This window comes from Ctenocephalides felis, unplaced genomic scaffold (assembly GCF_003426905.1).
Source record: "Ctenocephalides felis isolate EL2017-DRISC unplaced genomic scaffold, ASM342690v1 CF-g0.4_SCAFFOLD_03571, whole genome shotgun sequence".
Lineage (NCBI taxonomy): Eukaryota > Metazoa > Arthropoda > Insecta > Siphonaptera > Pulicidae > Ctenocephalides > Ctenocephalides felis.
The window spans coordinates 7132013-7145986 of NW_020539725.1; the positions used below are offsets into that span (position 1 = coordinate 7132013).

A 13974-nucleotide genomic window follows, 5' to 3' on the forward strand; every position below is an offset into this window, starting at 1 on the left:
TGTCTTGTCTTGGTTGAGGTTACAGATTGGTTCAGTATTGATAAAAGATACAAGTACCGGAGAGTGATCTGAAGACAAGTCCAAGCTTGAGTAGGCTTTCAAGTTTCTTTCTGGAATACCTTTGCAAATGAAGAAATCTAGTAAATCTGTTTTTTATGCATGTCGCTTGGCCAGTAGGTAGGTTCTCCTGCCGATATTGGTGTTGAGTTGTTGGAGTTAATTAAGTTGTAGAGTTCTCTTCCTCTGGGATTGCATAGTCTTGAACCCCAGTGAGTATGCTTGGCATTATAGTCCCCTGCTACTATGTATTTATTTCCAAGACCGTTGAAAAGCGTTTCAAAGTCTCGTTTTAGTATCTTGTGTTTAGGCGGGCAGTAGACTGATGCAATTGTAATATTACTTTGAGGAAATTCTATAAAAATGATGGTTGCTTGCAGGAAATCATTACAGATAGGTTCCATTAGATAATGTTTAATTTTTGATTTTATTAAAATGGCTGATCCTCCGTGTGCTCTATCGTCAGGATGCCTGGTGCTGTAAGTGGTATAGAATGGAATATTAAAATAACTTCTGCTCGTAAAATGAGTTTCTGAAATTAGCATTATATCAATGTCATTGCTTAGAAGAAATTGTTTGAGCTCTTGGTGATGTTGAGCTAGACCGTTGGCGTTCCATGTGCACAATTTATAATCGAAAGCCATTATTTTTTATTCACTAAAAGACTTGTAATTATATTGAGCACAGTGCCCATTTGGTTCATTAACGTTTTCATCATATTTTTTAATTTATGTATGTCACTTTGTTGATTGGCTTGTTGATGGTTTGTAGGTTGTTCTGAATAGTCTTGTTGGCATGTAACATTATTATCTATTTTCTGTGCGTTTCTTGTTATTTCTGAGAAGGAGACGTTTGCACGTACGAAGGAGTGGCTCGTATTAACGGGATTTTTGAGGGGAGTCTGACTTCTTCTTAATGGTGGGAATTTACAAAATTTTTCTTGTTGATAAATAGCACATCCTTTATAGCTTGCGGGATGGTTTCCCCCACAAAGTGCGCATTTTACATTTGGTTGACAAAATCTCTCGACGAACATTCCTTAGTAATGTGTTTTCCGGCGCATTTTACGCAACGCGCTGTGCATCTTGTACATTGTGGCACTTCTCGAGTAGGTCTGTTTGCTTCTATAGAAACCTTGGTTCTGTAAAGAAAGTCAATGGAGTAAATATCTTTGTTATTTTTCTGTTGTTCCAATTCCACCACAAAGATATTTATTGGGTATCCTGTGTACCTATGTTTTAAGTTGTAAATTCTTAAAACATTGTGACCCTTTTCACTTATTTCTTGTTTTAGCATGTCTACATCAGTGCTATGATGTAAATTTTTTATTACAACTTTGAAAGATCGCTGTGACTTTGTTTGATATGCATGTAGTTCAGTTCCTTTTTCTTTCAAATGTTTTAGTATGGTGTTATACGTCTGTGGATCCTTCGTGTTTACTTTGACTTGTTGCAGTCCAGTTGTTTTGTAAGAATATTTGTCCTTGGCGTGTAATTCTAATAATTCGATGAGAGGCTTGATGTCGTCAACACCGTAGACAAAGATTGGTGGTGGATTAATTGTCTTTTCTACTGGTTCAACAGTAGAAGGCGCGTATTGCAGAGTGTCATAATAATTATTTGTGGGCACTAAGTTTAACCAGTAGTCTTTCAAGGTAACCTTTTTCGTTGTTGCTTCGTTGCAGTAATTTTCCTGTCTTCTTTTATTTGTAATGGTTGTCCATCCCTGGCCTTGATCAACAACATTCATATTTCTATTGATTGGTTCAGGAGTTGTGTGTACTTCGGTGTTCTGATTGACGTTATTGTTAATATGTTGATTCGCCGTGTAATCCTTACCGGCGGTATTTATATGCACTGGGTCACTGACATTTTTAATTGTTTTTATGTTAATTCTTTCACTTGAGTAGTCACTTACGTCCATTTCACTATCAATAATGTCATATTCCTTGTGATTCACTGTGTTCATTGCTTGCGCAATTGATTCGCCAGCAGTTGAACAGCTAACCAAACTTACGTCTGGTGGTCGGCCGTTGGGTTGAGCAAACTCTCTTGATTGCATATCTCACTTTAACATATAACGCACTTATTTTAACACGACTAATATCACCAATACTTTTAAAATAAATTTATAAAAAGAATAAATAAAAATGTATATGGATCTCTACACATGTATAACCGTGGATTATGGTTGACTACCCAATAAATTATTTGCTCGAGAGCTCGCGTGACACGTCCGTTCGGGTCGAGGGTTCGACGAGAACTGAATATTTTTTTATAATTAAAACATTTTCATTTTAAACCCTTACCACTCGGCACTGATTTAAAAGCAATTTAAAAGCAATCTATTAGCAACTCGGTGCCGCATTCTGACGAAAACATATGTTTATGTAATTCGTTTGATATGAGTGTGTAAGCATTGGCAGTATTAAGGTCCTGACAGTTTTCTTATCACTGCACAGAAAAGTGTAATATCAAATCAAATTATGTTTATCTATGTGTAGTATATCGTTTTTTATATATTATTTTTTGATGAAAATATTGCTTTATGAATTATTGTTCGGTCATATTACCGTTTTTAGAAAAAAGATTATAAAATAAAGAAGGTTAAAAAACACTTTGAATATAAATAATAGTAAATTTTGAGAAGAGAATGCTGTATTGTCATATATTCTTTGTCTATATTTGTTTTGAATCGTTTAGAAGTAATGTATATGTTGTATGTGAACGCAAATTTTGAATGCTTTCCCGAAAATGAGTACGGCGATTTCAAATATTTGAAAGCAAACTGATACAACGTGCCGAATATCTCATTGATTAAAAATAATTGAATAAAACGATTAGATAGTTTTGAATTGCTGTTGAAATTAATGAATTAGCAACAGTCGACTGACCTGTTGAATGAGCCTGCGATGCAAATCGGCATCGGTCGTCTTGATTCCGCCTTCGCCGTGCAATTTCAAAGCGCAGAGCAGCGTCTCCCTGATGGCGCGTTTTATCGAACAAATTTTCTGCGTCCTCAGCAGGCGGCGGACGAGGAACGAACGGGCGGCCGCACAAATCACCGTCGAGGCGCGGTCCTTCCTCTAACAATATAACACAGACATATCATAACACAAACGACCAAATTTACATTCATTTCCAAAATATGTTGTTCTATACATAACAAGAGACCACGATCTTTCTAACGGAGCAATCTGTTCATATACATTTCTAAATTCCTATTTAACAAAAATGTTAACACTTATATCTATCGGTGTGAAAGAGGGTGAGGAGTATATCGTCCTTCATGGATTGATTGCATAATATATTTTGATAAAAATAATATATTGAACATTTAATATTATGGTAAACATAATATTTTTAAAAATAGGTTATTATTAAAACAAAATATTGAGAGTCCGCCATAAACCGATTATGAATCATATATAAAACATAAAAAACAATTCTGATATCTAGGTAAAGAATCATGTAGATTTAATATGAGCTATACAAATAATATGCTTGTACTTAATGTATAAATACTACTCATAATATATTTGGTGCAATCTTTGCACCAAAATAAATTATGAGTAAATAAATAATAAATTCTTTGCATATAAATTATATTTGTAAACATAATTTCTATCATGACTTGGTTTGCTTCAAAACACAAAAAATCTTTGGAGACGGCTGTCCACCACAACGTACTCTGTTAGGCTATCTGTGAGGCACGGGCTATTTTATAAACAATGACTCAGTTTGCATCGAAACGTTGAATAGATTACATATAGCAGTGATAAATAGTGTTGTATTTTGAAAATAATTATTAGTTATTTTAGAAGAATTTTTAGCCCTTTTCTTTGCTATATATAATAGTATTTTTTAAATATGGCAGAACGACCGAGCAAAATGACTTGTGAATTTTGTGAAGTAAGCAGTAGTGAACATGTGTTTCAAATAGACATTTATACAGACAATTTTGAGGAAATAACTATTCGCACCGAAGATAGTGATGAATGTGATGATGATATTATCCAACGAACAAAAAGAAAAAGAACTTCGACAAATAGTTAAATCGATACAAGTAGTGAAACAGAAAATATCTCTATAAATGACAAATTAAATGAAGAGTGGAAAGACATTAACGAAAGTGCCAATTCTCCTTCAATAATTGAGTTTGACATACATCAGAATACACCCGGACCACAAATACCTAGCAATATAAGACATCTTATAGATTATTTTATTTTATATTTTACAAATGAATTAATAGACAATATAATAGAAAAAATCAAACCATTATGCCAACAAATGAATGAACAAACAATTATCAAGTGGCAACAAGAGGCATGATGTTACCAAGCAATTTTTTTTAGCTTTTATCGAATATTAGTCTACTGATTCCATTAGAAAAATTCCTTACGATTTCCTTAGATATGCAAAGCGATTACACAATCAAAACTTGTAACCAAAAGGTCAGCAATTATTTAGAATATGTAAATTCCAACTTTAGTAAATATTTCTTACCATATAAAGCAATTTGTGTCGACAAATCAGTGAAAAAAAATCAAAAGAAGAGTATCATTTCTCAAGATATAATCCAAATAAGTCAACTAAGTCGGGTATACGGATATATATGCATTAACTGATGCAATAACTGGATATTTATTTTCAATTCTTCCTTATTTTGGCAGCCACACAATCAAAAGTATCTCCCACGCAAAGCTTCCTGTAATTCTATTGCATTTATATCAAACGTTAGGAATAACAGCTCATGATGCTCAGGGATACCATATGTATACCGATAGATATTTAACCAGAATTCCTCTAGCAGAGGAATTGCTAAAGATGAAAAGCCATCTCACTGGCATGACAAAAGTTAATCAAAAAGGCATATCTATGGAAAATCGTAAACCAAAATTTTCAGAAGAAAAAAAACTGAACCATATAGAAAAAAATATTAGACTTCTTGCGTGGGAAGACAATAAAACACCATAATGCTGAACAATTATACACATGCGGAAACGCAGTCAATATACAGAAAGTTACGTGGTGGAAATATTATATTCATTGATAAGCCTCAAATGGTTATCGATTATACTAGAAATATAGGCGTTGTCGATCTTGCAGATCAATATGCCTCCATGTATTGCTTTATGCGAAAATCCTTGAAATGGTGAAGAAAATTATTTTTTGGGGATTGGAAATGTGCGTTATAAATTCCTAGATACTTTACCGAATATCAAAAGAAGAAATACAACAAAAACCAAAGTCACACCACAATTTTGTAAAAAGTCTTGTAAAACAGTTGAGAGGTGATTTTCGAAAATCTCAAACATTTCCATCTACAGACAATATACTGACTAATAAGTAGAATGTTCTAAATGCGAGAGAAACAAAAGGGAATTGTATCGCCTGTTCTGACAGAAAAAGCACTAGGAGGAAGGCGGCGAACAACATTTTATTGTGAAAAATGACAAAATCTACCCGCTATACATGTTGGAAATTATTTTAAACGTTACCATTATTTATAAAATGATAAAAAATAAATTGATATTATAAAAGAATGTCCTTCAATGACCACAAATTTTTATTAAACAAATTGCATAACATACACAATGAAATCAAGTTTACAGCCGGTAAAGTAGATTGTTTTGAAATCGGTACCGTCCCGTAAGAATTAAAATTACTTGCGACACATAGTATTTGGGCTCGCCCATAGGTAAGAGGTTAAGAGCGACGGGACCTGAATCAGAGGTCCCGGGTTCGATACCCATTTCGAGCAGCTTGTTGTCAGGCAGCATTGACAACGATTTTCACTTGAAAATATAGATAGTAATATGTTTCCAAGTGAAAATAGCGCTTGCCCGGCATTGCTGCACCAATAAAAAGTCAGCCCTATTAGAATAATTCTAATAACAAAATCATCAAATATGGATGTATTAAACATTGGGTTACCATCTAAAAAAATACGAAGTAAGGAGAAGTTTCAGCCCAACAGCTCATAGGACGTAAGGTTCTGATTGCTGTTAAAAAAATATATTATAAAAAAACATAGTATTTAAGGAAAACAAGACATCTGGCATCCTGAAATATTCTTTGTGCAATATTAAAGCTATGATCATTACACTGGATTTAAAAATTTGGCGCACTGGGGCACTGACGAAAATGCCACCCCATCCCTAAAATTTTACTTAAGTTGTTTTTATGACTCATTTTTCTAAAATTAAAATAACTATTTGATTACAGAAAATTTGATACTAATTGCATATTAAAACTAGTTGTGCATGGCATCGTGCCTTAGAGCAAAAAACTATTTTTTTAAAAAAAACCTTTAAAATTTCTTCAAAATTTTGAAAAAAAATAGATTTTTGAGAATTTTGATTTTTTTCAAATATTTGCCTTTTTTGAATTTTTTTTTATATTGTGATTTTTTTTGAAAATATTGAACATTTTACTACAACAATCGCGCTGTACTATTAGCATAGCTGTATTAAAATCGAAATATCGAAGCGAGTAAGCGCCGCGTCGTATTCTAACGTAAACATTGGCACGAAACTGATATAAATGGACACAAAATTTGTACTTATTATTAAAATCTCTATAAAATATCTGAAAATATGATATGCATATGTCTAATGATCATTTTTGACCGCCAAATGGAATTATTTTTTACTTCTTTTTATTGGATTTCCGGAAATCCTAGACTTGCTTTGTCAAAAATTTCACCAGTTGTTCATTTCGTCATTACAAGTTAAATGTTTTTTGAATTATTCAAATCGGTTGATCGGTTTTCCCGAAATCATCGATGAAAAATTGTATCCGCACATACATACACACTGTTTAGTAAAATGACCATTCGGTTTGAATGGCCAAAAAAGTATTTGTTGAAATAGGTTCAAAGTGTTTAAGAAGTTCGTGATCTATCTGGATGCTGCCGAACTCTATTGAACACTTGCACTTTGCCGAAGGACCAGATATATTTAGTTGTTGGCTATATCAGACCGTTTGAATAAAAATAAAAGATGTTGAATAACTGTTTGATTATTGTGTATTTGAAATATTAAGATTTATAGATGATTAGATAGAGGTTTGAATTAGATGTTTTGGATTTGAGTGTTAATTTACGACTGATCTTAGCTATGTGAAATTTAGGTTGATACTAAATTATGTAGATTTTATAATTTTATATATTTTTCTGATTGGCCCATTTTGTGGAGTTAAGGACACCCCATTACAATTTTGGAACCAATCAGTGGTTATTACATTTATCAATCGATCAGGTATTGGTTGATAAATTGCATGATACGGAGAATTTAAACTGGATACAGGTAGTGCGAATTTCTTGGAAATATAAGGATGATTGTATGATGTAGTCAGGGACAGGTGATAAAAATTCTAGGAAAAATGGATTACTGATTTTGCGACAGGATGCGTAAGGAATGAGGGTTTATTATCGCTATCCTGCATGGAGATAATAAAATATGATAATTAGACCAGGGTTGGGGAATGAGGCGTTAACACACACACATACATTTTTTTTCTAAGGTATTCCAAAATGTTCAGAAACCTTTGAAAAGTAACGATATATAGAAATTTTCATTTTCGATTTTTTGCGATCACTATAACCTACCCTACGGGATGTTAACTAAGTCGTGCATAGCATCGTGCCTTAAAAACTAAATTGCTAAAACTTCACTTACCGAAAATTACATTTTTCAAAAAGCTTTAAAATTTTTTGAAAACTGAAAAAACTACATTCGACGAACTTTTTAACTTGCGTAGTATAAGGTCTAAAGAATATATTTTTTTTAAATTTTTCAGCTCGTTTAGGAATCTGTTAGGCAAATTTGATAGATTAATACCTATAATTGGATAATTTACGTTCAGAGAGGAAGCGAAGGGCGTTTAAATATCTCTCGGCAAGGCTGCCCTCATAACGCATTCAAATAGCGTGAAATAAAAAATAATGAATTTTTATAACCGATTATTATTTGAATTTGAATTTATGAACCGTCTCCGTAATCATGAAGGAATAATAGATGTTGCAAACTTTTATTCTATAAATGAAGCTATAATTTATTAAATTTGTTTGATATCAAATATATTATTATTTATTTTTCATTCAATGATTCATCACATTAAGAACTGACAAAATGGGGTTTTACAATGATTTTTGTTTAGCATGTTTTTCCATGTAAAAGTGCATTTTTTGAGTTACATGGTTTTTTATAGAACCTATCTTCTGTTAAATGGGAGATAAGTGTATGTTTTACACATGCACATGAATTTGTTTTCAAGTTTTCATTCGATGAACATTGTTTTAATATTCTAAATATAGCATCACATTAGCATGTAAATTTAAAATTATGATTTGTCTATTACTTCAAGTACTATTGGTATACCAGAATGTTTAAAGGCTCAATGCGATACACAACAAATTTCAATTAATAATAATTACTAACCTCTATTTCTGGATCAACAAACTGTTCCTGTTTTACTTCATGGAACAATTCACCTTTCACTCGATGCAAACTAGTACAATAAGATATTGTTTCGGTGCAAGTTTCCACAGAAATATTTGTTTGACTAGCATCGTCTTGAGGATCACAAATCAATTCTTTATCACAATCACCAGTTTCTTCATTTATGTCTATAATTTTCAAATCTTTAAAACATTGCACTGAATTTTTGTAATCATTATTTAATTTTGATTTAACTGGGGTATCAATTGGTGTACAATATAGTTCAGAATCGTCTAAAGTGGTGCTTGGTGTGATTTCTTGTAAATCATTGTTGTTCAAATTACATGCAACACTTGATGTGACACTAGAAAGACATTCGCGGGAAAGATTTGCACTAGGATGATGGGATTCTACATAAGAATCAATAGAAGACTTTGCACGTTTTAATAAATCTTTGGATTCAGAAAGTACAGTTTGAGATGCCCTAATGAATTCACTGCCATTTTCACAACATTTGTCTTCAACGGCATAAACATTATTATCTATATTTTGAAAATGTGGTATTTCAGGATCAGGATTATTATTAGAAGAATTTTCAGAGTGTGCTTTGCAAAATTTAGACGATGAATATGATTTATGTATCTCATTCAAAAGAACTGCTTGTTGTTTTTCAAAAGCTTGTTTTAATAATTCTTGATCGGCTTTTTGCTGATCTATTAGTTTCTGCATTTGTGCTGTATGATTATTTTGAATTGTTTCAAATAGATTTTGAATGCTTTTCTGGGCTTCTAAGGGTATTATAACTTCATTCAAATGTGAAGTTTTCTGAGATAAATTTTGTTCTGTAACTGACTCGTTATAAGATTCATTGCAATGGGATGTTTGATATGATTCATCTCTCATTAATGTTTCAGCTTCGATAGTATTTGCTTCTATTGTAGTTTCTAAATCATTAGTTTCTTCGCTAGGGTTTGAAGAGCCAGTATTTGATGAGACACTGTAAATGCTGCCAGATTGTCTATCCATGGGTTTAGTTTGAGATGAATATATAAATTCAGTAGAGCTTTGATCAGATACATATTCTGTATTCAAATCAGATTCATAAGCAGTTTTGGGCACAATTGAGTACCCATTGTAATTCTTTTTATCAGCATATTTCATAGGCAATTTTCTTTTAATACCAATTTTGGTCTGCTCAATGTTATCGCCACAGCCTCCCATATGATTTGGTATATTATTTTTGGTAGCCCATTTAGTACCTTTACCATTTTCAAATATTCCTTGTTTCTCTAGCTGGGCTTGCAACAATGGACTTGGCTCATCAAGTGTATAAGAATTAGATCTGACCAAGACAGGTACTGAAGTAAAATGTTTAACTTCCAAACTATCTTTTAGTTGAACACAATGACTTGGACATGATGCTGTATAATCTAAGTGCTTGTTATTTTTGCAAACATTTTGATCTGTAATTGTATTAGAAGATAAAGGTTCAGCATAAACTAATTCATAGTTATTATCTCCACAATTATAAATATTTGTATTAGATATTTGTTGCTTGCTATGTTCTGGGGTTTTTGATTTATTTCCCTTCAGTAATTGTATTCTTTCTTCGACTGCTAGAGCTAGTTGTTTGTAATAAGCGATTTCCTTTCTTCTATCAGGAGTCAACTAAAAAATGTATGAGCAAAACTTTAAAAATGATAATACTAAATTATGTTCTGCACAATCATTGCATAAAAATAATAAAGAATTGAGTGCGTATTCATAAGGATAAACAGAACTGCAAAGTAATTGAAAAGCCAACCATCATTATTTAGCTAGTTTTCTCTATTATTGCAATTGACTGTGATGCTCTTGTATTAGAGTTTTATAAAGATATTGCTTACTACGTTATCTGTTTAGAACTAAATAACTATCAATACCTTTAAAACAATACATTTAAGGCAATAAAAATTTCATAACAAATATAAATACAAAAAAAAACTCACCAAAGGAGGTAATATTGGAACTCCATCAATTTTAAAACAAGAAGTATAGTTTGTGGACGGATGTTTTTTAGACATTTTTGAAGCAAATGATATTTTAATTCTTCTTGAAGTATATTATTATGACCACAAGTATTTCATTAATTATTATTTGTACATCGTTCACTTATCGTTACTCAAACACACTTATTAAAACAAAATCTTTGTCTGATCTCAAAACATTTTTCTAGGTTATATTTTGTAACATAACTGACAAATGACAATTGCCACTGACATACAATTGTTTACGTGTGAAGTATGCAGGGAACATAAAATTTAGTTGTCATTCTAGCGATATTTTGGTTCATAGAATTAATTATTACTACGGACGCTGCATTGCTATGGCGCTTTAATCGCATATAACATTTATCGCCATTCAAATTAAAGCTAAAACAATGTGAATGTAAAATATTGGTACTTTAAAGAAAATATATTAATAGAAAAAATTATAATTTTAAAAATAATTTATTAGAATTTGAATATTGCATTACAATTGTATTAAAACTTGTAAAAATATAACAATAAATAAAAATATATTGTAATAACAAGAACATTTCAATCAATAGTAGGAAATGCATTTACGCATCCCAGACTGGGTCCTATGCTTGGGTATGTCGGACTCAACAAATAATATCAACTAAAGCCTTTCCTGGTAATGAAGCTAGTCATGTATGTGATAACTTGAACATGCAATAAACTGCTACTTTCTTCTTCTAATGTAAATTCATGAGTATTCACATTAGACAATGCTAGAATATCTTCATTCAAGCTAAACTCACACGTAACATTCACTAAAGCATTACTCAATAATAATGTTTTCAATGATTCAATAGCTCCTTCAGATTTGTCAAGCTCACAATTGGCAGAATAAGAATGAACAGAATGAAACTTATTGACAACAAGGCTTCTGTAGGATCCGATTAATGCACTGCAAGTAGGATTGCAATTATTAACACCATGACTTCTAATACCAAAAAATTTTCTAGAAGGGCTGGGTTAAAATTGCAAGTTGGTAAAAATTTTATCTTAGGAGATTTTATTTTCTGCCAAATATATTCATAACCCTCTAGAGTTTTAATCCAATTTCGAATAGTTGAAGGAGTTTTAACTTTCTTGTCTTTTTTGACAAATGCTTTTAATCATAAACACCAAAGCATGTTCAGCAAACTTGCTAATCTTACTTGCATCATATTCAATACCTACTGCAATGCTAATTTCATCGAATATGAGGACACAGTTTCTATTAAGAGAATCTTATTGATAGGAATTGTTGCCAATGACCTAGAAACAGTATACTTTCAGAAGCTAGAGCCAAAAAGCATCTCCAATATTTATAGCTTGTTGGGCTCTGCTTATATATTACTGTTCCAAGCTCTCTGCTTATTAATGTGCGTTGCAGTGAGTAAATTCACAACATTTTTTAAATTCTGCATGCTTTCTTCAGCTCTGCTCTGGCAATTTTATTATTTTTCATAAGTTTCATGATTATGTCGTGGTATTTCTTTACTTCTGGAGTAAGTTGCCTGCGATGCCTTACTTAGTCCTACAAACTTAAATTATATGCCGAGTGTTTCTTACCAAAATTGTCTTCTCTAAAGAAACAATTTACTTTTAATAATTATTAAGTATTAATACATGTATCATATTCTAATATTGTCTAGGGATGGAAATAAATGGATTTCCCATTGTTGCAAGTTAAAACCATTATATTCTTAGTTATTATTATATTGTCTATTAAAACTAAACGAACTTAACCAACATAAAAAACTTGATATTAGAATTACTATGAGCACTACCAATCGCAGCTCACTGGCGCAAATTTGAAAATTTTAATTTAAAAAAAAAATTGACTTTTAAATTTAAACTATAAGCATTATAAGTGAAATAAAATATAGATCATTTCACTCATAATGTTTATAGTTTAAATTTAAAAAAGTCTAACTTTTCTAAAAATTTCAAATTTTCAACAAATATTAAAGCATATGCCAATCAACAAAGTAACTAATACTATTATTGTGTTATATTTAAAAACTTTGTTTTTTGAGATTCAATCTAACCATGAATAAAAATACATTTAATTTTTATATAGATATTTTATTTTGTTTAATACTTTCTTAGATAGCTGATTCCATCTAAATTTTCTTATATTTAAATAAACTATAAAATTAGCAAACTGTGATATTTGTAAGTCTCTTACATACATAAATATTATTGTCTGTGCCATTTATTCATTTAGATAACTTTCCGATTCTATAAATTCTGATCACTACATATTATTTGAAAAATACCATATAATAAAGTTAAGTAAGAATTAAAGGCTCTTATATATACATACATACATACCTACAAACATATATATATATATATATATATATATGTGTGTGTGTGTGTGTTTCTTTTCCGAACAATAAATCCTATAAATAAAAAAGAATTTGTATTTTTCAGATGTTTAATATATATATATATATATATATATATATATATATATATATATAATATATATATACATATATATAGTATATATATACATATATATATATAGTATATACTGTTTTTTTTTTAATTTGTGAATAGGTTTGGGAAATCTAGTTTATCGAAAAGAAATAGAACAGCAACAATGCAACATCTCTAGATCATAATCAAAACTTTTAAAATTTACGTTTAAAATATCCACTTAGCCTATTTTTCTTGGACATTTAAAAATTATTTATGCAGCTACTTATTTTTTTATGCTGTAACAATCGAGTGATATGTGAATACTGAATTTTCATCACAAAATTGATATTTTAAATGATTATAATAACAAATAGTCATTAATACTATTTTCATACAGATGTGATCATTAAGTAAATTACTTTTTTTAGTCAGAACAAAGAAATTAATCTTCAGCTTTAAATGTATGGAACCGCATTGATTTTATATGAAAAATATTCAATTTTTTTAAACTGAATATGAATACTGAAGTTATTTTTTTATGATCAATTAGTCCAACTTATTTAGTGATGTCAATAAAGTTTAAATTAAATATTGCTGGTATATCAAGGCTATAAGTTATTTCAACATACTACATAACTCAACGAAATTGATTTTAATGATTTTAATGATGTTTTATTTATAAAGTCAAAACTAATGGCAAAATTAATTTGTGCCTTTATCAAATATGGCACTAATAGTGTGTTCTTGTTAAAACATCGCGACATTTTTGTGGATTGTGATAGATATTAATTTTTCTAATTATAATTAACAGTCTATTTCAAAACATAATTCCATGTACTACAATTTTCACAGCAGATGTTTAAAAATAACAATAATAATGTTTATTGAAGAATAAACATTGTAACAACTTATACTATAAACTATCTATTAAAATTTACTATGAAGAATATGCAAATGCTATAAAATTCAACCACTTTGCTACATAGTTGACCATTACTGTATTTATTATTT

At 30.6% G+C, this 13974-nt stretch overlaps 1 protein-coding gene across 1 annotated transcript; it reads right to left on the reverse strand.

Moving 5' to 3' along the window:
• Nucleotides 1-2923: 2923 nt before the first annotated feature.
• On the reverse strand, nucleotides 2924-10654 carry LOC113385526. Its single transcript, XM_026623380.1, has 3 exons — nucleotides 10492-10654; nucleotides 8504-10171; nucleotides 2924-3142 (listed from the first exon to the last, which is right to left on the reverse strand). The coding sequence occupies exons 1-3, from the start codon at nucleotides 10564-10566 to the stop codon at nucleotides 2924-2926; spliced, it is 1962 nt and encodes a 653-aa protein (XP_026479165.1). The 5' UTR covers nucleotides 10567-10654.
• Between the last annotated feature and the right edge of the window lie 3320 nt (nucleotides 10655-13974).

Excerpts from the sequence above, each read along its gene's own strand:
- LOC113385526 (XM_026623380.1), bottom strand. The coding sequence starts at position 10,566 with ATGTCTAAAAAACATCCGTCCACAAACTATACTTCTTGTTTTAAAATT. Across the intron at positions 10,172-10,491 it reads TTCCAATATTACCTCCTTTG|TTGACTCCTGATAGAAGAAA; the intron begins GTGAGTTTTTTT and ends TACATTTTTTAG. Across the intron at positions 3,143-8,503 it reads TTGTTGATCCAGAAATAGAG|AGGAAGGACCGCGCCTCGAC; the intron begins GTTAGTAATTAT and ends TTATATTGTTAG.